Source organism: Marmota marmota, unplaced genomic scaffold (genome assembly GCF_001458135.2).
Source record: "Marmota marmota marmota unplaced genomic scaffold, marMar, whole genome shotgun sequence".
Classification (NCBI taxonomy): domain Eukaryota; kingdom Metazoa; phylum Chordata; class Mammalia; order Rodentia; family Sciuridae; genus Marmota; species Marmota marmota.
Window position 1 is genome coordinate 46825446 of NW_026000016.1, and position 24779 is coordinate 46850224.

The following is a 24779-nucleotide window of genomic DNA, read 5'->3' on the forward strand; positions in this document are numbered from 1 at the left end:
ATAGGCTACACAATAGAAGAGAAACAGGGGACTTGGGAATTGCGTGGGAGGCCAAAGGGCGATTTTTCAAGGGTGTATATTTGCCTCCACCCTTTCCCATTTGTAATTGAGCTTGGTTGGAACTGTGGTCTTTACTGTTATTAAAATAGTCCTGTTCTGGTAGCCTTCTCTTCCAGCTTCACCAGGCTGAGCCAACGCTCCAGGTCCTTGGGCTCTAACATCTTCTGGTCCAGATCTTTGCTTTGTGGCAGTTTGGGCATTATCGCTAGCTGGATTTTACAGATGGGATGGCAAACTTAAATTGTTCAGGGGGCTTGCAATTTAAGTTCCTGCTTCCTGGGATCCTTTTCATTCTCTTTAGCCCCTCTGAACCTGCCCACAGGTCACTTGGTCACTATTGGGGCACACACCACAAACCAGAATTGTCTTCATTTCAGTCTGGTGTGCCCCTAAAGTGTGAGGTGGGTGTTATTTGCACCTTTTGCCAGGTAGTTTTCTTCCTTAGTATGTCTTGGGGTTGGTAGCAACGACGATGGCTTTCAGCTCAGATCCTGGAGATCTGTTCACGGGCTGCCAGGAATCAGACCTGCCCAGCAAGGGAGAGTGGCGGGGAAATTAGAGCGAGGGCAGGCTGGGGGTGGAAGGGCAGGCAGGTGTCTGGCTCCCTCCCTCCCGGATATGGGCCGAGGGCTCCTCCTTCAGTCACCCACCCATGTCCCTCAATCCCCACAGAGAGCAGCTGGCTAAGACTTAGAGCCACCCAGCAGGCTAGCAAATCTGCTTTCCTAGCTCAGCAACAGCGGCCACACCCGCTGCCTCCGCCCTCTTTGGAGAAGCCCCGCCTTGGCAACAAGCTTCTGATTGGCTGACCCAGGGGGCGGAGAGGGCCAATCAAAGCTTTCCTTGAAGAGGCAGCTTTTGACCAAGAACTTTTTTTTAAGAAAAAAAGATGGGGCTGGGCACTAGATGGCTTTCGAGCGCCGTTACTCACCCAGGTGGCTGTAGAGAAAATTTTTCCCCCCAGAAAGGAAGCAGAGGGAGGGGCCAAGGTGCAGCGGCTGCAGTCCCCTCACTCCCGTCCCTCAAGCTCTGGGTTTGTCCCCGCCTTAGAGCAGCTTGACCGACTGCCCGGTCCAGCGATTCTTGAGCAATCTGGAGGTTCTGGGTTCCTGCACCTCTAGCCCTTTCCTGGTCTTTCTCCGGAGCGCCTCTGGATTGGGGCTCTTCTTTCCTCAAGTCTGAGCTATCTTGGTTTTCTTCCTGTGTCTGGGTACTCGCGCCTTCCTCTGGCCACATACCTGAGCTTTCGTCCCACTTGAGCATTAGATACCCTCCAAAACCACTTACCACCTGCTGCACCAGAGCTATTGACATCAGCCCCGTATCCTCTGACGGTTTGCTTTTCTTTCTTTTCGTGACATCAGTAATTGAACTGAAGAACACCTAACGACTGAGCCACATCTCCAGCCCTTTTATTTCGATACAAGTTCTGGCTAAGTTGCTTAGAGCCTGGCTGTGTTGCTGAGGCTGGCTTTGAACTTGTGATCCTCCTGCCTCATCCTGCCAAACCGCTAGGATTACAGGCGTGCATCACCATGTCTGGCGACAGTATGCATTTTCCGAGGACATAGATTTTAAACTTTGTAAAAGAAAACTTTTTTCTTCCTTCTTGCTTTCTGTGCTGGGGATTGAACTCAGGGGCACTAGACCAATGAGCCACACCCCCAGCCCTATTTTTTTATTTCATTTAGAGACAGGGTCTCACCGAATTGCTTAGGGCCTTGAGTTTGCTGAGGCTGGCATTGAACTCATCATCCTCCTGCCTCAGCCTCTCTAGCTACTGGGATTTCTGACTTGCAACCACAAGTTCCGGCTAAAGAAAATATCTTGAATAACTTAGTCCTCCCACCACTGCACGTACAGATACATATATACCTGTAGACTCAATTTAGCACAGTAGCATCTAGATTGAGACTTAAGAGAGGGTGACCAGGATTTGACTCCAGCCTGTTACTGACTGTGTTAACCTTGAGCAGTTACTTAAACTCTCTGAGCCTCAGTTTCCTTCTATGAAAAATTCTAATGGTAATAGTACCTATCTTCTACCATTGTTATGACAAAATGCCTGGTACACAATTCTAGAATAAATGATTTTCGATATTAACAACAAAAGAATCAGTATTTCTTTCTCATATTTAGTCTCAGCTTTCCTTTCTTGACTTCAGTCCTGGGAATAACACTAGATTTTAGAAACTTTTAAAATTCCTGTTAGTAAAGAAATATAAGACACAGAGTAAAACTTCAGTCTTAAAGCCCCCACCCCTAAGTTGGATCCTGCATCTTATTTGTCAAGGGAGAGACCTCTTGACAAGAAAGGAGTCTTTCTTTCTTTCTTTCTTTCTTTCTTTCTTTCTTTCTTTCTTTCTTTCTTTCTTTCTTTCTTTCTTTCTTTCTTTCTTTCTTTCTTTCTTTCTTTCTTTCTTTCTTTCTTTCTTTCTTTCTTTCTTTCTTTCTTTCTTTCTTTCTTTCTTTCTCTCTTTCTCTCTTTCTTTCTTAACTGAGGATTTAGCCCCGGGTGGGGGGGTTACCATTGAATTTCATCCCCAGCCCTTATTATTTTTTATTTTGAGACAGAGTATCACTAAATTGCTGAAGCTGGTCTTGCATCTGTAATCCTTCTGCCTCAGCCTCCCAAATTGTGAAGATTACAGGCATGTGTCACCATGCCCAGCAAGACAGGATTCCTTTTATCCTCAAGGATTGTTCTTCACATTCCTCCCTCAGAACTTAATATAACCAAAGAACTGAAAATAACTCTTATCTTAATAAGAATTTAACCTTCTCCTTTTATCATGGACTCCTGGTGTGTTCTACCTGATCTTGCTGTACATCTATATAAAAAACCAAGATGTGCTTCTAAGTTTTCTCCAGACCCCTGTCCTGAAGTCCTGTCTTCTCACCTGGACACTCACCCTTTCTGCATGCCTGCCCCTCAACATACTACATGTTGGTACATGGATTTTCTTCAGTGAACAGAGATTGGCCATTCACTTCTATCATCTGCTGGGCTCTATTGATGTCCAAGTGGGTGTTTGTTGGTGTTCTGCATTGTTAAGAACAAAACCCATGATGTGTCTGGGGCACTTTAGTAGAGACCAAGCTGTGGGAACAGGGACGAGGGCGAGGATCACATAGCAATGGGAAAGAGATTCAAGGGGAGCCAGTAGGCCTCGGTTTCAGTGTTGAGTCTGTGTCTTTAGGGGCACATCAATGAATCATTGCTGGATCTAAATAATCCTTTCTATAAAATGGGCTGAATCGTACCTCTTTTCTTACTGTATAGATATTTTAGGGAAAAAAAATGAAGTCATAGAATTAAAAGCACTTAATATTTTTTTAAAAAAGAAAAAGGTATGTGAGTGGGTAATGAGTTAAGTCCATTTCATGCCATCTTTTTATGGGGACCCCCCCCAATATGAGCCCACAGATGTTATTAAAACCTTATGGATCCAGCTCTGTTCTAACTGTGGTGGAGTATTTGGAGGAATAACATGACATGATCCCTGCCTTTAAAGAATTTACAGCCTCACTGGGTGTGGTAGTGCATGCCTATTATCCCAGAGGCTCAGGAGGCTGAGGCAGGAGGATCTCAAGTTCAAAGCCAGCCTGTCAGCATTTTAGTGAGGCTGATAGCAACCTAGTGAGACCCAGTCTCAAAATAAAAAATAAAAAGGGCTGGGAATTCAGCTCAGTGGCTAAGTACCCCTGGGTTCAGTCCCTGGGACTAAGGAGAAAAAAAAAAAAAGAATTTACAATTTCACCATGTTGTTCAACTAACACATGAATCATGGATCTGTGTAACTGACTTTGGGTTTATAACTATGGCCCCCCACCTCAGCTATTCTATCCTACAATGAAAGGATAACCTGGTGATGTGACAATGGAGCCCACAGGCAGGAGTGCCCTCACCCGTACCAACCGGTTTACTCCTCCCTTTTTGTCCTTGTTGGTACCAACCGGTTTACTCCTCCCTTTTTATCCTTGTTGGAGTCTTCCAAAGAATCCTTGCCACTGCCTACACTGTGAGCCAGGGCCTGGGGCCTGGGCTGGGGGACCTCCTCTCCTGCTCCCCTATGTCCTGAAGCTACCTGTGCCTGGTGCTTTCTCCCCCACACCTGCCTACTGCTGCTGTTCACAACAGCCATCGTAGCTGTAGCAGCTGCCCTGGGGTGTGGGTGGGCTGTGGGTTGGATGCTGGGGATGCTGTTGCCCGCAGCCCTCCTGCCCCTTTCCACATGAGGAGGAAGAGTGAAGCGCATTCCTTCCAATATCTGCATTTCCCCCCAAGTCCAGGTAACTTAGAAAAGGTGCAAAGTGCTCACTTTTTCCCATAGCACAGGGGTCTGTGCCTCCTCTGAAGGCCTCCTCTCTCCTGCCATCCCCTTGGGATGGGCGGGGAGACCAGTTCTGTTGCTGCATGCTCTGCAGCAGATTCTAGCTCAGGGTTCCCAGTGCTGGGCGCCACAGTCCAGCAATCCCTCCAAAGGGAAGAAGCTAACAAAAACCCAGCATAACTCCTGAGAAGGGTGATTGCTATCATCTATGAAAACAAACGTTGGCACATGCCAATTAAAATTAAAATCAATACCAGGTCATGCCCAGCAGAGGGACAAAATTGCTAAATTCTGAAGCAACATTTGGCTTTGGGAGGATGTGGGGAAACGGGCTCTCGTGTCACTGGTGGGATGCACGTTTGCACAGCCACTCTGAGATGCCTTTGACAGTATCCCAAGGTCAGTTGCTCCCACTTCACAACTTGATGCTCGTCTTAGGCATACATGCATTGGTCCTTAACGGCTGATGATTTTGTTCTTCAGGGAACATTTGGCTACTGGAGACATTTTCAATGGTTCCCACTGGGGTGCAGAGGTGGACAGGTGCTGCTGGCATCTTAGTGGATAGTGGCCCTGTTCAGAAGCCCTGTCATATGCTCTAGGGAAACTCTAAAATGCAAATCCAAAGAGAAACGTAAAAAGATGTTCAATGTGTTATTTTTTGCTAACAGTAAATTACTGAAATGTTCTTTAACAGGAAAACAGAGAAATAAATTTGCAGTAGGTATAATGAATGAAATGAAACTACAAAAATCAATATGGATAAATCTTGTGTATGTTTATGTGGTACTGGGGATTTTTGAACTTAGAGGTGTTGTATTACTGGACTGCACCCCCAGCACTTTTTATTTTAAAATGGGTTCTCACTAAGTTGCTGAGGCTGGCCTCCAACTTGCAGTCCTCCTGCCTAAGCCTCTGTAGTCACCAAAGTTATAGGCATGTGGAAATGCACCACTGGGCCCTATGGATAAATCTTGCACCCATAATGTTTGGTGAAAAATCCCATTAATCCATTGACATCTTTTTTTTTTAACATTTTTTAATTGTCGATGGGGCTTTTATTTATTTATTCATATTTATTCATATGTGGTGCTGAGAATTGAACCCAGTGCCTCACACATGCTAGGCAAGTGCTCTACCACTGAGTTACAACCCCAGTCCCCATTGACATCGTTGTAGTGACATAGTGCACTGTAGAATGTTGGTTGTTTATTCTCGAGGTCCAGGTGTGTCCAGCATCATGATAGCAGATCGTACCACACACTGCTAGCTTGCAAAAGACCAGAATTCAAACAGTGCAGTATGGTCTCTACTGAATGTGCATTGCTTTCTCTTGACTTGTAAAAATCAAAAAATAGTAAGTCAGACTATATAACCACACTGGAGCCTCAGAGCCTCAGAAGACAGCTTACTGCTGGAGAGGAGAGGAGAGGACTAGGAAGACAAAGAAGGGAACTTGAGGTGTGGTTCCATTAACCTAAAGAAAATAGGACAGGTGTTAGCATTTTTCCAGGCTGGATGGTAAATACAGGAGTCTTGGCATGTTGCTTTCTGGGTTTCATTCTAGGTTTTTTTTTTTTGTTGTTTTTGTTTTTTTTTTAAAGAGAGAGGTGAGAGAGAGAGAGACAGAGAGAGAATTTTTACTATTTTTTTTTTTTAGTTTTCGGCGGACACAACATCTTTGTTTGTATGTGGTGCTGAGGATCGAACCTGGGTATGCGCTACCGCTTGAGCCACATCCCCAGCCCTCATTCTAGGTTTGAAACAGTTCATAACTGGGCTGGGGCTGTAGCTCAGTGGCAGAGCACTTGCCTAGCTCGAGTGAGGCATAGAGTTCGATCCTTAGGACCACATAAAAATAAAAACAAATAAAATAAAGGCATTCTGTCCATCTATAACTACAAAACAATTAAAAAAAGGAAATAGTTTATAACTAATGCCAGAGGAAAGATATAGGTTCAGGGACACATGTGACTTGATCTCTAAATACACTGACCCAGAGAATGTCCTCTTTTTCTTGGATTCCTGCCTTGAGTTTTCCTTGTCTTTTCAGGGTGCTACCCACCCAGGGGGCAGGCCTGGGGCTGTGGTCCCCTGGTAGACCATCCCCAAGGCCTTGGGGACATCTGTTTGACATCCTCGATGAAGTACTTTTTTTAGTCTGCCTTAGGGAAGTTCTGTTAGATGGTGTAGAGGGTTGAACAGCATCCCTCCAAAATCCATTCCACCCAGAACCTCAGGATGTGGTCTTACTTGGAATTAGGATCTTCGTGGATATAATTATTATTAAGAGTCAAGATCTCGATGAACGAAGGCAGGCTTTAAACCTGACGAATGGTGTCCTTGTGAGAAGACACCAGAACTCCAAGCGCAAAGAAAAGGTGACCACGTGGAGATGGAAGGAGGCAGACCTTGGAGGGATGTTGGCACAAGCCGAGGTATCCCAGGAGAGTCCGGGGAAGATCCCTTCTAGAGCCTTGAGAAGTAACATGACTCTGCCAGCACTTTGATTTTGCATGTCTGTTCTCCAGAGTAAATGAGAGAATGAATAAATATTAAAAGACTGTTTTAAGCCACCTGATTTGTGGGGACTTTGTAGGGCAGCTCTAAGAAACTAACACAGATGGCTTCTGCAGATTTGAAACCAGACTCGAAGCAGTGTTTCATCCAGAAATACTGCCCTCAAGATCCTCCTGCCTCAGCCTCCGGGAGCCCCTGTGATTCTATTTAATCCAGAAATACTTCACCAGCATGAAGTATTTCTGGATTAAGGGTAAGGAGGCATTTGTATGTGGCCGTCCTCATTTACTTAAGGACACACTCGGCCCCCACTGGTGTCTCTCTTATCCAGCTCCACAACTGTCCTGGTGGCTGGTATGAACCCCCTTCCACAGATTTCTTACCAGGAGAATCTTCCATTTGTTCCACTGCTCAGAATCTGAGGTCATTATTCATGATGGGGAAGTCCCCTCCATGGGAGGCAGCCTGACTCCCACACTTGGAGATGAGATTGCCAGATTCTCACTTCCCAGACTTGTTTGCTGCTTAGGCTCCAGCACGTGATTTGGTTCTGCCAATTTGACTTGGAATTGAAAGCTAGTGACATAAAAAAGCGAAGACCTTGCAGAACCTACCCTGGTGAGGGCAGAGCATTAATGGCAGCAATGTCCAGATTCCATAGTCAGGAAGAGCTGTGAGCTGGGTGTGGTGGCGCGTGCCTGTAATCACAGGGGCTCCGGAGGCCGAGGCAGGAGGATCTTGAGGGCAAAGCCAGCCTCAGCAACTTAGTGAGGCCCTAAGCAACTCAGCAAGACCCTGTCTCTAAATAAAATATAAGGACTGGGGATGTGGCTCAGTGGTTGAGCACCCCTGGATTTAATCCCTGGTAACCGCCCCCCCCCCCAAAAAATATCTGTGTTTCTCACAAATGCAGCTTGTGCCTGTGCCTGCCTGTGTGTGTTGGGGTGCCTGTGGAGTCTTCATGGCATGAACATGGGTATTGTTTCTGTATAAAAGCCCTTTGAGCCTAGTTTAGTGTCTTCCCATATACTCCACGCAAATATGCACCCCCTACAAACAAATAAGCAAATGAACTCTCTGCTTACATTAGCCAAGTTCAAAAGACTTGGATCTGACACGACTCTTTTCTCCATCTGGTGGTCTGATCTCCAATGGTCCTTGTTGATTGAACAAACGCCTTGAACTCCTTAGGGCACAAAGTTCTGAAAATATTCAGTTTTATAATCCCAGGAAGACCTAAGGATATTGAAGTATGTCATAATTTTTGGTCAAAAAAAATATGAGGCCCATGAGATGTTATTCTTTCAAGGTGCCTGTTGGCTGGGAGCCTCCACATGTGAGGAGGGACCCAGAAACACCACCTGATATTTGCATTGGGCCAAAGTCGTTAGGGTTGTACTGGGATCACCTCTGTGTTGCCCTGAGGACAACCCCCTCTCATGCTGACTTACCCGTATCACTGGGCTTGGGGCTGCTTGTACCCCTGACACCTTGGAAACCTGGGGTTTTCTTTGGGACCTGGGTTTTCTGGTTTCTTCTTTGTAATAGCTCTCCCCACACCTCCTGGTTCAGGCTGCTGTTGTTGGCCCTCACGTCTGGCTCTGAACTACCTCTGAATCTGCTGGCTAAGCCTGGCCTGGGTAGCATGCTTCTATTATCCTTTTAGCCTGTTTTTTGTTTCCCCCTATTATTCTTTTAGCCTGTCCAATTTTGCCAAGACCCATGGCTTGGAGTAACACTTGTGAAGAGATGTTAGGATTACTGGGGTCAAATGCAAGGCCAAGGCTACCGTTTTTCTGTTTCTGGTGGATTAGGAAGGTTCCAGACTCACCCCCACTGCTTTCCAATGCTTTTTCTTTTGGAGGCAGGTCTTGTTAGCGTTTTGACCCATTTCCTGTTATTATTTCCTAAATTGGGTCAAGTGTAATTCCATTCTTTCTGCCCTCAGCGTATCTGGCAGCCCAGACCCAGGGTTGGGAGCAGCTCATTCATCTGTAGTGTTTGCAGTTCCTGTTGGGGCCCAGCGTGGTTGGGGAGGGTCTGCTTGGTTCTTTTGTTCACTCTGGCCTTTCTGCACTAGCCCCCACCCCCACCGGCCCCCTGCTCCTGGCCCCCATGCTCAGGCAAGGACTCTCACACCACATGCCTGCCCTGTCCCCAGGGCATGGACTAGTTTCCTGGCAGGATTGCTGCTCTGGAAACTCCAGCTGCCCCAGAATTGAGCAATGTGTTTGCTTCACTGGGGCATAACTTGGTGGCCTGGGTCACCCAGAGGCTCCAGCTGGTGGGGGAGTCATGTCTACAAGCTCCCACCTGTCTGTTTGAGGCAAAGGAACTTCTGGGAGAGTTTGAGGCAGTCTACACAGGATTCCGAGTCTCCTGGTGATATTCTTTCACTGTGGGCTCAGCACCTGAGTGCTTGATAGGATGAACAGCTGAGCCGGCAAGTGAAGGAGTGTGTCCTGTCCCAGGCTCCCAGGGAGCGTGTGCTGGGGATGCTGCCCACAGCCTTCCTGGCCACCCCAGCCCTCATCATTTCTCCTTTTTAAAAATAATGAACATTTTTGTCCATATGCTTTGTTTGGCACATTCATCAAACTGCTTTGTGGTTTCTTGAATGAACTAGGTACCTTTCACATTAGGAGGCAAAATGAATTTTACTTATTATCTCCATCAGATTCCACAACACATACCTTAGGGCTTTACATTCATTCATCCGTCCATCCATCCATCCATTCATTCATTCTTTTTTCCACATTTTTTTAAATTGGTGCATTACAGTTGTATATAATGGTGGGATTCATTGTTACATATTCGTACATGCATGCATTCATTCTGTACTAAATGCACCAACTACTCACACAGTATTTGGTTCAGGGACTGCATTTAGTAAAACTGTATTGAAGCTGGGTGCAGCAGTACACATCCTGTAATTCCAGCAATTCAAGCTGGAGACTGAGGCAGGAGGATCGCAGGTTGAAAGCCAGCCTCAGCAACTTAGGGAGACTCCATCAAACCAAAGGGGCTGGGCACGAGGCTTTGTGTTTAATGGCCCCTGGGTTCATTCCCAGGACTAAAAAACAAAAATATTCTGAGAAGTCCATAGGCTTCACAGCCCTGCCACAGCAAGTCACAGCACACAGAGGAGACCAGCCCCTGGTGGGACTGGGGGCTGTTCAGAGTNAAAAAAAAAAAAAAAAAAAAAAAAAAAAAAAAGCAGGGGGGAGCTGGGGGGAAAATAAAGGTTGAGTTATGGAGCTATGCTCCCAAGGAAGAGAGCTCAAGAGTTGCCTTTTCTTCTTGCCTTCCCTTTCTGATCTACATTGCTACTTGGGCTTAGAGAGGATCCATGAACTTGGATGACAAAATACATTTTGTTTCATTCATTGAACTAAAATTTAGCATTCTCTTCAATTATGAACCACAACAGCATTAGTAGTACTTGCGGTTTTGAAATCCTAGATATCTTTTATATCATGCTGCCATTATTAAAAACATCTCAAAATATAATTTGTACTGGTCAAAACTTTGAAACGACTTTAGCTAATTAGACCTGTGGCTAGATCTTGTTATTTATTGCATTGGTAAAGAAATATATATTACTATATCAAAAAAGTTTATGTATTTGGTATTTTGGTAACTATTCCAATGTAACTGATTTTCTTTTAATACTATGCATTTTATTTTATGTGTTTAAAACATTCTGAGGCCCCTTTGCGGTAACTCATGCCTGTAAATTCAGCTACTGGGGAGACTGAGGCAGGAGGATTGCAAATTCGAGGCCAGCAACTTAGGGAGACTCCATCAAACCAAAGGGGCTGGGCACGTGGCTTTGTGTTTAATGGCCCCTGGGTTCATTCCCAGGACTAAAAAACAAAAATATTCTGAGAAGTCCATAGGCTTCACAGCCCTGCCACAGCAAGTCACAGCACACAGAGGAGACCAGCCCCTGGTGGGACTGGGGGCTGTTCAGAGTAATTTGGGGAAAAGCCCACTTGGAAAGAGACCTTCAAAGGGTTGGGAAAAGACTCTGGATGGTGTGAGATGAGATGCTGCCCTCTAGTGGCCCAAAGGCGGAACTGTGAGACCGCCTGAGCAGCAGGCCCTGGGTTGTGGGGCAGGGAAGGTGTTGGTGAAATTTCTCTGTACTTGGGTCTGAAATACGAGATCCCTGCTTATCTCTCCAGCTCACCATTTGAAACTCTCTCCCTCTACTCTGGTCCCAGCCGCTTTCCTTGTCTAGTGTGTCTGAAGCTTCCTTCTGCACTCAGGTGTTTGTCCCCTGCTCTCCCTGTCTGGTGGTGTCCCCCACCTCTTCATCTGGATGCCTACCTCCCTTCAGGTCTCAGAGAGTCTAATCAGGTTCTCGAGAGTTCTTGAGCAGACCTGAGCTAGTCTCCTTCCCAGACCTTTCTCAGTATGTGACACATGATCCCCAGTGTGGGGTTTCTTTTCTTTTGTCCAATGTCCACCCCTGGGCTAGACTGTAACCCCGCAGGGTCAGGGACTGTTTGCTTTGTTCTCTGTACTATTCTCCACGCCTGCTCAGCGGCACTCAGTCAACACTTATTGATGAAGGGTGCATTTTATTTATTCATTTATTCATTTGGTTTTTGCATTACCGGGGACTGAACCCAGGGGTGCTCCTACCACTCAGCTACCTCCCCAGCCCTTTTCATTTTTTAAGACAGGGCCTCATTAAGTTGCTGAGTCTGGCTTTGATTTACAATCCTCCAGCCTCCTGAGATGCTGGGATTACAGGTTATTTTTTTATTTTAAGACAGGGTCTTGCTAAATTGCTTAGGGCCTCACTGAGTTGCTGAGGCTGGCTTTGAACTTGTGATTCTCCTGCTTCAGCCTCCCAAATTGCTGGGATTAGAGGCATGTGCCACCTGGTGAGAAGGTCTCCTTTGATTTGCAACAGCCTATCTGCCCCTAAACCCCCTCCATGCCCTAGTAACCAGGTAATAGTAGGATCTTCACAGGTAGAAACTGTTTGACCAGCCAGACCAACTGGGCAGACAGGTGGCTGGTGGTCAGAGCCTGTCCTTGATGCTTCCTCACTGGTGACCCCAGCGTTTCTGTGCCTTGGTTCCTCATCTGTAAAGTGGTGGAAATAAGAGTGCCTCTGGCACAGAGAGGTGAGGAGCACTAGGTGAGGTGATGTAGGGAAAGCTTCTACCACATATTATTGATTAAATGGCAGCGTAAAGACAAAGAGGCGCCCGAGTCTGAAGGACAGTAGGTAGACTCTTTGTTTCTCTCTTATGAAGCCCTGGATATGGAAATCATGGAAGCTGCTAAGAAGCAAAACTGAAAGGCAGAGGATTCCTCCTCATAGTGTGGGTAGCCCGTCCCGTGCGTCTTGTCTCCTCCCCCCATGTGGTCTCTTTCTGTAGAGGGCTCCAAGGTCCTCAGCTTTACTTACTGTCCTCTGAGACAGGCTGCAGTCATTGTTACGGTTTCTCTCTGGTCATCCCACACACTCACATTCCTGCCTAACTCTGGCTTCAGAAAATTACAGTCCAGTGGACTTCAGCTCAAGATGGAGTTGTGGCATTCAAATGTACTTGGCAAAGAATTTGGTATATATTAGTGCTTAGCAAATATGAGTTATTTCTCTATTAGAAAATAGTGAATTGTTGGGCTGGGATTGCGGCTCAGCGGTAGCGCACATACCTTGCATGTGTGAGACACTGGGTTCGATTCTCTGCACCACTTATAAATAAACAAAGATCTACCAACAACTAAGGAAAAAATATTTAAAAAAGAAAATAGTGAATTGGCCTGACAGTGAAAGCAGAGTCTGCCCTCCTTACTTATATGACTTTTTTTTTTTTTTTAAGAGTCTAGCGCAACATCTGGCATCTAAAAGCCATTAAGAAAATATGCATTGAGAGGATGAAGGTTTTGCTATGCTTCGCTGCCCTCAGTTCTGCAGAGTAGCCACTAGAGGGCAGCAGCAGTTAAGACAACAATACCCAGGACCACCAGATCTGGAATACTGGGTTGAAGGAGAAAAATGCTAAAATGACTAAAAAAATTAACTTGCTTTTTAGCTTTTGGGTACCAAAGGAAGGGGGATGTGTAGATAGTAGGGCTGATGTTAGACTTAAAGAAGAACTTCCAGAATACAAAGTTTGTTAGCTAGAGTTTTTTATACAGGCTATTTTTTTTTTTAACCTTATCAGAATCTGCCCCAAACAGAACAGATAAAAAAGAGCTCATCCAGTCCAAGACCTATGTGACTCCACTAGGTTCCCCTAAGATAAACACTTAGTCTACCTCCAATGACTCCATCCTTGCAGATGCAATCGTAAAATAACTTTATTGGTCAGGTTGGTCACCACTCATGCTTTTCCTGTAACAAGGATCCTTTATAGGGACATGATGGTGTCCACATGCAGATGCTTTCTGGAGAGCCCTGGGGCAGGGGGCAGCCTTGTCCTCACATCAGAGATCCCTGGCTGAAATGAGCTGGTTTGGCTTTTGTGGATTTCAGGGTCTGGAGCTAAGAACATGGTCCAAGCATCCCCCTTCCCTTTCCAGGGAAGCAGCTCCCAAGCATACACAGAATCAGGGATGTAACGATATCTTAGTGGGGGTCCGACTCAGGCTAATGCTTCTTAACTGGTATTTGCCTCTGGCTGCCCAAATGGCTGTATCCCAATGTGCCCTTAAAAGCAGGTGGGTGAGGCCCAAGCAACGTGACCTTTCAGAGATGGGAAGAATTAATTGCTTTCCAGCCAAGCTGTGAAGCAACAGGCATCTTCTGTAATGAGGGCACAGCTCAGAGATGCGAAAGCAGAAGGGTTCGTGCCCAGCACGGGCCGTGTTTGGAGGTAGCCCTGGGCTTCAGGGACCACACTGAGCATCTCCAGCAGTGCTGGTGCTTTTGACTCTGGCCTTGGGACAAATCAGTTAATACAGATCAACCACATCCTCCTGGCAGCAGGCAAGTCCAGGGTTGGTTGGAAGACTCCCATCAGTATATAAAACCTCCCTGCTTGGATCAAAGTAGAGCTCAGTTAGCTTTATGGAGCTTTGAAAACCACATGGCCTCCACCATTGAGGATAAATATCCAAGCAGGGATGCAGAGAGGGGGCCAGAATGAAAGTGCTGGGCCTGCCCCTCAGTTCAGCCAATTTGCGGTGCATTTGTCCCTGGTATGGATGATGATGATAATCAGTCTGGCCTTTCCTCCTTTGAAATCTGATCTGACTGTAAAGAGCTGCTCAGCTACTAAAATATAGCTCAGTACGTTTATCTAAGCCGGAGGTTACTGTATCCCCTGGCATTAGGTCATGATGCTATCATGATGGCAGTGACCTTGGTCTGGTGGCTTTCCAAAGGGTGAGGCTGGAAAGCATAGAAGTGACTCTCGGTATCCATTCAACCTCAGACAACTGTGGCTCTCTCCACAGGTTGCTGGGCAGATGCCCACAAGCCTCGGAGTCTCCTGAGGCACAGAGGAGGCATCTGTGAAGGAGGGTGAGTGGATGAGGTGGAGTTTGGAGGGGGGGCTGGGCAAGAGGTATATTTTGAGGAGCAATGAATGGGAGCCCCGAGTAACTGCGTAGCTGGTCTAAGCACATACAGAGGTCTGTCAAGTGCTGCTCCCAGAGAGTCAGACTGTTGGGCCCAAGCAACTTTTGAAGTTCCACAACATCAGGTCATCAGAGAGACTCAAGAGGAGTGAGACTATTTTGGGTTTGGAACTTCCAGGGACTACTCCCCCCGCTGCCCCTTTTGTCCCTAGAGACCCGAAAGCTTCTACCTAGGTCCTCAGCAGAAGCCTGCCTGCCGCCTCCCCATCCCACTACCTGCTGCCTACAGGGAAGAAGACTAAAGAGGAGCCCGTGGACTTCTGTCACATGTTTGTCCCAGACCTTCCAGCAAAAGCCAAACCAAACCATCAAGCCAAATGCAGCGGGGGACGTGGGGACTGTACACCCAGGGCCCAGCGCGAGGGCCACTCAGATCTCGATGAGGCTGGCGAGGCGCAGGCAGAGCGGTGCGTCCACCGGCATCGCGCTGCGCTTGATCTCGTTGCCGTCCAGGCGCAGCACCTGCAGCTTGGAGAAGTTCATGACGTCCACCACGGTGCAGAAGCTGCTGATGGAGAACTCTGGGGGAACAAGAGGGGTGGGGCAGCCCGGGTCAGGGACAGGATGTGCGGTGAGGTTAGATGGCTTCTTTGAAGCTTCTCAGATAAGACTTCTGACGCAAGGGGTGGAACTTGGTTGGGGAGAGGGTGGGCGTTTCCCAGTCTTGGAGTCCTATCAACCTGCACCATTAGAGGACGGAACTAGGGACAGAGCTGGGGGCAGGGAGCTATGTCTGCTTCTGCAGATCAGCCACCTACGGCCCCCCACCCCCGAACCCTAGTCTGTACTTTTCAGGCCCTCTATGTCCTTGAGTGTCCTTCCTGCCAGGGCTTTTATTTTATTTTTTTCTCCCTCCTATCTGTGGGCAGCAGGGGGCAGCAAAGACCAAAGAAGTAGCCAAAGACCAGCTGCAGCCACTCTGAGGTTCCTGATGGCTTTTGGAGAGGGAGGGCTGTCCTGAATTGCTCTGAGAAGGAAGACTGAGGAAATGGAAGGACTTAAATCTTAAATAGCTCCTTCCACTTTGCAGATAGAGAAAGTGGCAGGAAATTAAAGAAATGAAATCCTGGGCTGAGAGACACGTGTCTGGTGCCAGAGCTTGGAGGAGATCACACATCTCCATTCTGTTACTGCCAGAGGGTGAGCCAGGTTAAGGTTCAAGAGGGCGGTGAACTCCAGTGCGCCTGCTGCTGTGGACCTCAAAGTCAAAGCACCTGCCTCTGCGCTCAGTAAGATTACAAGCCACCTCTTCTTTTCATCTTGAAAGTACTCTTTGTCAGGATTTACCCCCCAAAGCATGATATATATATATATATAAAACCAGGGATTGAGCCCAGGGGCACTTAACCCCTGAGGGAAGCCACTTCCCCAGCCCCTTTTTATATTTAGAGATAGAGTCTCACTGAATTTCTTAACCCTGCGCTAAGTTGCTGAGGCTGGTTTTGAATCCGTGATCCTCCTGCCTCAGCCTCCTGAGCCACTGGGATTACAGGCGTGCACCACCGTGCCTGGCGATAGTTCTGTTTTTAACAATTCTTTCCACAACCTGGCTCCAGCTGTCCTCTGGTGGATAAGCTAGTTCTTCCTCAGGTTGTCCTGCTGGATGGATAGCCACCTCTGTCTCCAGTCTACTGAGCCAGTAACTCGAAAGGAACAAGGCAAGAACTCAGAACAGCAACAGGGACAACAGAAGTCCCCAGGAATGCAGCCAGCACCTCTAAGGGCCAACTTCAGTGTGGTGGGTGAGGGTCAGGAGACTGTTCTGTCCTCTGCAAAGCGGGATTGGGTGAAGTCACCCAAGGGGTCTGGGCAGGTGACATGGGCACAGACTGGGAGTCGGGGGCTTCCCTCAGCTTGCAAAGGTGTCAGGAGCCGCATGTCAGTCTGGAGCCAGCAGAGGAGGAGCTGGAGGAAGGCTTTTCTAATCCTCTTCCTCGGGGCAAACTTGGGGGCTCCTCTTGGTGGCCGTTATGGGTGGGAAAGGAAGATTTCAAGGAAGATGGTATGGTGACAGCAGGCTGAGGAGGAAAGTGGGTCTTTCTTTCTTTTTTGGTATTGGGGATTAAACCCAGAGGTGCTTTACTACTGAGTCACATCCCCAGCCCTTTTCATTCTTTATTTTCAGACAGGGACTCGCTAAGTTGCTTAGGGCCTTGCTAAATTGCTGAGGCTGGCCTTGAACTTGTGACCCTCCTGCCTCAGCCCTCCTGGGTTGCTGGGATTATTGGCTACCCTAGAGTGATGCCAAAGAATTTTTAATCATCCCTTTATAAGACAAATTGCAAAATAAGTATCACCAGGCCTAGCTTGTAAGAAAGCTTTTTTTGTTTGTTTGTTTTTGAGACAGGGTCTCACTACATTGCTTAGGGCCTTGCTCAGTTGCTGAAGCTGGCCTTGAACTTGCAATCCTCCTGTCTCAGTCTCCCAAGCTGCTGGGATTACAGAAGAAAAGTGTTTTTAAATGAGCACAATCAACTGTTCCTGGCCTCTGTTAAGAACTGACCAAGATGAGCTGGGAATTTGTACCAAATGAACTTGTACCACAAACATAAGACAGACAACCCAGGCCCAAAGAAAAATCAGATGCTGGGAACCATGGAGGAGACTAGGAAATACCCTTCCCAGAGGGGCAGGAGATCTGGAATACTTTTGGGATGCTTCCTTTTTGGATGCAGGGAAGAGACTAAAGGGGAAAGCAGGCAGAGTCTGGGTTGCCCCTGGGTCTATGTTGTCTGTTTACAGGGGTGTGTGTGTGTGTGTGGGGGGGTGAACCCAGCTAAAACATCCCTTCCAGTTCTATTTGGGGCTGAGCTGGTGGCTCAGTGATATTCTTTCCCAGCCTGGAGCCCTCAGACTGTCTGCTAAAATCCTGGATTCCAGCTGTGGGTACATAAATACGGGACATACTTGTGGGGAGCTAGACACCCAGTATAATAGAGTCTCGCCACACTCTGGGCACTGGGAGCCCCCCTCTATCTTCCCCAAGCCATGAATAGGACAGGGCTTCTGCGAGCAGGCCCTGGTAGACATTTTCCAGCTCAGATTAAATACTGACATAAGTCTTTCCAAATTCCTCCTGGTGTACCCTCCCTGCTCTCCTGGTTCCCAGAGCTTCCGAAAAACATTTTGAGCTGTGTTTCCTTGCGGTTGCCAGGCTGGAAAAAGTGAGGGAGATAGTGGTGGGAGGGAGTGGGGAGGGGAGGACCCTGTTTTATTTCCTGCAGCCTTTGAGTTCTTTAAACTCTCCCTCAGAGAGCTACTTTGATCTCACTGTCACCACCCCAAGTCCCTGGCTGGCTGTGCAGGGAGATATCCTTCATATTCCCCTAGGAGAGGGGGGGCCAGCTTGGGGACCTGGCTTCCTGTTCATGGTCTTGGATCAGAGTGAGATTCCTCCCATTCTCAGTCAAGGTTGTCTGGCTGGACGTCCTTTGATATGGAAGGTAGGAATTCAAGGTCCTATTCTATGCAATCTGGCTGATCTTGAGAGATGAGTTTCCTTCTCTGTGCCTCAGTTTCCCCATGTTTGCAATGCAAAAAGCAACAACAAAAACTGTACCTGTCAACTTCCAAGTAGCAAAAAGAAAAGCTAACAACAGTTACTATGTGTTGGTTTAAATTATGTGCTAGGTTCTAGATCAAGCATTTTACGTATATCAATTTACTAATTTAAGAAAGATGAGCCAAGTTTGGGTATAGTGGCGCATACCTGTGATCCCAGCAACCTGGGAGTCTGAGGCAGGAAGATCACAAGTTCAAGGACAGTCTGAGCAATTTAGTGAGACCCTGTCTCAAAATAAAACTTAAAGAGGGGCTGAGGTTGGGTGTGGCACATGCCTGTAACCCCAGGATCAAAGTTTGAGGCCAGCCTCTGCAATTTAGCAAGGCCCTATCTCAAAAAAAAAAAAAAAAAAAAAAAAAAAANTGTCTAAAAGGAGAAATTACTTTCTTGTTTTGGGTAATGGAGATTGAACTCAGGGCCACTTAACCACTGAGCCACATCCCCAGCCCATTTTAAATTTTTTATTTTGAGACAGAATCTCACTAAGTTGCCTAGGGCCTTGCTAAATTGCTGGGGCTGGCCTCAAACTTGCAATCCTCCTGCCTCAGCCTCCTGAGTCACTGGGACTACAGGCATGCACCACCATGCCCAGCTGAATGAGGGGGCTTGCTTGTAGGGCCTTAGGGACACTCATTAAGTAATTTTATATTCTAACAAGCGTTGGGAAAGGCAGACCATCTTATATTTCAGTGGCAGATGTGATTCTGCATGAAGGTAGAGAGGTGACAGGATGCTGTGACAAAGTCTTCCCTACTCCACCTTTCTCTAATTGTATGGTTAGGCACTAATTGGTTCTTTCTCAGGACAGCTGCTCTTTGATGTCACATTTTCGGTGTCAAACTTAGATGAAGTACAGCATACAGTGTGACATTTGTGATGTGACATCCTTCCTGGATCCAGAACGGGAGGCAGGTAAGCAGTGGCAATTGCTGGGGAGGATGTGAAGGCGGCAAAACTGCGCATGCGCACCTTCTAGATAACGTAAAGAACCCCGCCCTTGGTCAGAGCCGGGAATGTGGATGGAGTAAGAAGCCCCCAGAGAAAGAGAGACCATTATTTCCCCCCTAAATAAAAACCAGTTTGGAATGTGCATGATGGTGTCTAGCACTTCAAACTAACTAAAGGACCAGACGGACAGCTCTTCACTTTGCCTGCTCGGCTGCCACCTCCCTTACTGCCCCCTGAGGCGGGAGTCTCCCCTGAGGACTGTCATCTCGCTGAATGATTGATCTGTTCTGCGAGCGCAGGGGGAGAAAGGGGTGCGAGGGAGAGGCCCACTCTTCTCTCTCTGAACTTTGATGGTGCTGTTCCCTCTCAGCAGGCTCTGCTTCAAAGCCCTCTGCCAGTGGTCATTAATGAGTCCCCCGCTTTACGCTTTACGAGAGCAGAGGGCTTTGCTGAGAGGGAGGGAGGTTAAATGCTGGCTCAGTACCTTCCAGCTGAGATGAAGACATCAGAGGCCCTGGGGTAATGTAAGCACTTGGGAAAGGGAGGGAGATGGTAAGAGGAAGGGAGCCCAAAGGCAACTGGATAATTCAATTGGAAATGAATATTTTAGTTCTCGCAGGTAGAAAGGCAGCCTTTTTGCTGTCCTTAGGCATTTGCAGAGAAGTGTTTATAAACCAAGCACTGTCCTCTGCCCCCCAGGCTCTGCAGTGGTCAGCCTCATGTTATCCTGGGGAGGACCTCTGCCCTGCCACCAGGGGCTCCTTGGACTCCGGGAAGAACTGGCCAGAACAAGTGCCACATTCAGCTCTGTCCACCAGCTGTTAGATTTAAAAAACAAACACCAAAACAGGAGTCCCCGTCTGTGGCGGCAACAGTGAGTCAAGGGGAAACACAGCCTGCCCTCTTCTGGTGGGGGAGACAGGCAGGCAACGGGGGTTCTTGGCAGCCAATTGCTCTCCCGAGGTGGACACTGGAAGTCAACCTTAGGTCTCCTTCTCTATGAACGGTCCCCCTCCCAACCTCTCCCAGCTCATCTCTCACTGCTCCTGAATCTATGACCCCTTCCTTTCAGGAGGGCATTTCTGGCTGTCCCCTACAGATACTTGTTAAATGACTGGTACTGGTTCCTTCCCAGAATAGCTTTGTCCTGCCTTTCTCCAACATTTGCCCACAGACCTCTCCACCCCTAGCTGAAATGTGCCTCTCCTGGAAGGCCATCTTCTGCCCCACCTGCTCCCCACTGCAAGATCTTGGTGCTGTTGTTGAGGATGAGTGTACTATTTTGCATGTATTTTTGCAGGGCTATGACTTGGTTTTCGGGTTGCTTCATTGCTACTGGTTGGTTCCCCTGGGCCTATTTTATTTGCATGCCACAATCACTCAGAATAGGTCTTTCCAGTGAAGTGGCCGCACAGCCCCTCCCCCCAAGTCTCACCGTTGATCCTGTTGCCTTGGAGGTAGAGGTTCTCCAGGTTGGTGTTGACCGGGGGGATCTTCTGCAGCTGGTTGTAGGAGAGGTCGAGCTCAAGGAGGCTGCTGGAATTGAAGGTGTTGGTGGCCAGGCCATTGTTGGTGAGACTGTTGTGAGATAGCCGCACATAGAGCAGCTTGGGTGATCCCCGGAAGTAGCTATCGGGGACAGTGAAGACGTTGTTGTGCTCCAGGTACAGCTGCTCAAGGGCTGAGGGCAGTCCATCGGGCACCCTCCGGAGGTGGTTGTAACTCAGGTCCAGCAAGATCAGGGACTGGAGACCCCGCATAGAACTGCCCACCTCCTGGATCTCGTTGTGTTGGAGGTACAAGGCCGTGAGGTTCTCCAGTCCCTCCAGAGCGTTGTTGGGGACCCGTGAGATCTGGTTGTGGTCAAGATGGAGCTCCCTCAGAGATCGAGGCAGCGGACCTGGCATCCGGGTCAGGTTGTTGTGATCCAGGTACAGCCTCTCCAGGTGCTTCAGCTTGGAGAACACCCTCCTGCCCACCTTATCACTGGTGATCTGGTTGCCATGGAGAGCAATCCAGAGCAGGCCAGTGGCATTGTCAAAGACACCTTCCTGGATGGAGGAGATCTGATTGTTCTGGAAGTAGACGTACTTCATGCGGGAAGGCACGAAGGGCAGGTACTTGAGGTTGCGGTTGTCACAGTACATGGCAGTGGGGAAGTTGGGGGGACAGTCGCATTCCTGGGGGCAGTCACGGGGCTCTGGTGGGGATGGAGAGCCATGGGCATAGGCTGGACCTTCCTCCACCCCGTAGGGGTAGGGGTAGGGGTCGGAGGGTTCGTAAGGGTAGGGTTCATAGGGGTCGTAGTAGGTGGACTGCTGGCTGCGCAGGTACTGGAACCACCAGTGGGAGTCTTCATCATACTGAGCCCCGGAGAGCGAGCAGAGCCCTGCCAGCAGCAGGAGGGAGACCCACTGCATTGTGTCTCTGCGGGAAGGAAGAGAGACAAAGCAAGCAGACGTGAGTGAGACCGAAGGGAGGCAGCAGGGCACGGCAGGCAAGCCACAGGCTCTGAGCTGTGCAGATGTGACCGTAGTGTCAAATGCCCTAGAGCAGGAGCCCTGCTCCTCCTAGGCCCGCTCTGTGCACTTGGTCCAGAATCTGGTTGTCTAGGGTGAGCCAGGTGTATTGCTCCTGGTCATAGAGTCACAGAAACAGACTTTGAGGTTAGAAGGAATGTTAATGGGGGCTGTATTTTTGGGGAGGGGCAGGTCCGCAGGGGTTTCTAGCACCATGAAGTTTCTGCTAGGGAATCTGGAAAGGCCCCAACATTCCATGTGTGGTGTGTGTGTGTGTGTGTGTGTGTGTGTAGGCATGTGCATGCATGTGCAAATGCAGGGGGTCTGTACTCGTTGGCTGCTCTTCAGGCCTGAATCCAGTTTAGACTCTTTGGGGAAATAACATTTCCCCTAAGAGTCTAAGGAAAATGCCCCCTGGCTCTTTCCATGTCTCTAAGAAACCTCCAGAAGGGGCTGCGACATCAAAGGGGAAGATCTGAACTATTTCTGGAAGATATTTCAGTGTCTGGGACAGGCCAGGGATTTCTGGTCCTGAACATCTGGGGAGGAGTGTCATCCCACTTCAGCCACCACAAGGCCTGGGCCACCTTCCAAAGTACCATCGTCAGTCACAGTCTGCTGGGTGAGAAAACTCTCTCTGGTTAGCAGTTTGTGGCCACACATGTAACCTGGACTTCATTTAACAGTTACAAATCCTCTCTAGACTGGGGATACTAGCACCGGGTGTGGCACTTAGGAATGAATGCATGGGGTTGGAGTGAGTTGGCTTCTCTGTCCTCTGCGGTATGGTGCCTAGTGAAGTGTGAGCACGCTTTATGGTCCACTGTGGGGATTATGCAGGAGTGGAGTGAGGTCAACAGAAATGATTGAGGAACACTGGAAACTGGAGTACAGATCAGAGACGTGGGGTATGCCAAGGGAAAGTGACATAGGACAGGGTCTCCTATCCCAAGCTACTTGTTCCAGGTGATGACACCTAGTTTACAGGCTCCATATCCCCCCTCCCCTGGTCTCTGCTGGGCAGCCTGTCATCTTTGGGCTTGTGGGTGAGAACTGGGCAGACTGGGGGGGAGGGAAATGTAGGGTCTGGGGTCATCTAAGAGGGGAAATTGAAGGTATGGACAATGAGGGACCAAGGGATAGCACATCAGGCCTGGGTGCGCCCAGCCCAGTTACCTACAGCTAGTGTCCTGCACAGCCTCTGTGGGCCATAGCACCTTCCAGAGTGTTACCCTTGGACAGAGAAAGCTTAGAACCTTTCTTGACTTGGAAGAGTCACATGTATCCCTCAAACCAACCTTGAGCTTTGCTCGGCTTAGCAAGTGTGGACAGGAGAAAGGAGTAGAGCCACCTACTGGCCATCGTTCCTCCCAGACCTCTCTATTCCTGAGGCCTGCTTCATCCCTTCAGCTCCTGGGCCTCAAAGGAATGGGCACTCTGGCTCATCCTGAGGAAGCCGCAGGCCTCAAACAAAGAGCCACAGTGTTTCTGAGAAGTAGACCCAACTGCCCACGGCCTGGGCAGGCTGGCTGGTCCCTGGACCTGGCCCGGAGAGACGACGGATGGAGCGGCCCACTGCCAAGAGCACATTTTTCCATGCACAGTTTTGGGCTGCCCCAAGACCAAGGTGGCTGTCTGGAGGACTGGCACAGTGAGCCTCTGTCTCGTTTCTCCTCCTTCCAGACTGGGCATCTTGGCAGATGAGAGCCACCTTCCTCTTCAAGACCCAGCTTTCCAGGGGCTGTGCATCCTGCCACTTTGGCCTTTCCTTAGATCCCCAGCTGTTGGAAGAGTTTGGAGGACCTTCTGTCTGTCCTCACCCCACCCCATCTCCCAGCGCTGCTGCTTCAGGGTTTATACTCCCACGTTCTTTCTCACAATGCAGGAGACCCTCCTGTGCTCCAAGTTCGTTGGGTACAGTTTCTAGCATTGACACTCTCTGAGTTGGGGGCAGCTGACTCAGGGGCTTCTGCTGTTCTTCCATGTCTCTACCCTGGGGGAGCCTTCTCCCTCCTATCAGAGTTGAGGAAGTCAAACCAGAAGCTGTGCCCTAACCTGGGGAGGTGGGGTCCACCTCACTCCATAGCTCCCTGGACATGGCCTGTTCTTAGTACTTCTCTTTATTCTCTCCCTTTCACCCTAGCAACACACACACACACACACACACACACACACACACTCACTCTCTCTCTCTCTCTCTCCACAAAATTTGTCCCCCTCCAACAGCATTTAGGTACCACAACCCCTCTCTAAGCGATGTTTCAGGAACACCCAGGGTCTACCCTCCCAAAGTGCCAAGTCCCAGAGTGGTAGGGTTTATGGAGCAGGAAAGTAGCTTCTGTGGACATCTGGTCCCTCACTTTTTCATGCCAGTGAGTTGGAGATCCTCCACACCCAGAAAGGGGGCTATAGGAAAAAAGCAAAATGCAGGAGCCCATCCCTCCTGTTCCTTTGCTCCTCTGCAGCATCCCTGAGGTCCTGGCCCAGGTGGAGTGGAGTGACTTCCCCCTGCCTACTTATCCCCACTCCTGTCTTTTTCTTTTATTTCTTTCATGGTATAACAACGGAAAAAAACCCAAAGTAAAATGATTAAACTTACCTCTAGTTGAACCTTTCAGAGTGATCAAGTCTCTGTGTCTGGCCTCCTTGGGTTGGAGAAGGTGTGTGTGTGTGTGAGAGAGAGAGAGAGAGAGAGAGAGAGAGAGAGAGAGACAGGGTGGCTACTGAGAGTGTGCGCGCCTGAGCCAGGCCAGGGCCCGCCCCCACATTCCTAATCAAATATCATGGAGAGAGGGGCAGAGGAGCCCGGATTCTGGCTTTTTCAGCTCTGCTGCAGGGGCGGAGCTCACACTCGACCGCGGCAAAATCTTTCTGTCCGCCTGACGCTATAAAAACCACCTCCTTTCCACTCACTTATCTTCCCTGAAGCATTGGCAGCCCTGGGTCTCCTTCTGCTGGATGAGTTAGTGGCGCCCTCGAAGTTATTTGCACAGACTCTTATGAAGCGCCTGGATTTCTCATTAAGCCCACAAAGGCAGCTGCAGGAGGCGAAGGCCTGGCTTTGCAAAGAGGCATCTTAACTCTTTCAGCAGCCCGGGTCCCCCAGCCAGACAGTACTCGCCCTTCTTGGCTCAGGCGCGCCCCCTGTAGGCCAGTGTTGGACTAGTGGACAAGAGAGTATGAGTGAGAACCGGTTCAACCCTACCCAGCCAGTGGGACTTTGCTGAG

The 24779-nt window shown here is 48.7% G+C and overlaps 1 protein-coding gene across 1 annotated transcript; it reads right to left on the bottom strand.

Moving 5' to 3' along the window:
• Positions 1 to 13223: 13223 nt before the first annotated feature.
• On the bottom strand, positions 13224 to 24526 carry Fmod (fibromodulin). The gene is made up of 3 exons (XM_015483871.2): positions 24151 to 24526; positions 20468 to 21459; positions 13224 to 15043 (listed from the first exon to the last, which is right to left on the bottom strand). The coding sequence occupies exons 2-3, from the start codon at positions 21450 to 21452 to the stop codon at positions 14892 to 14894; spliced, it is 1137 nt and encodes a 378-aa protein (XP_015339357.1). The 5' UTR covers positions 21453 to 21459; positions 24151 to 24526; the 3' UTR covers positions 13224 to 14891.
• Between the last annotated feature and the right edge of the window lie 253 nt (positions 24527 to 24779).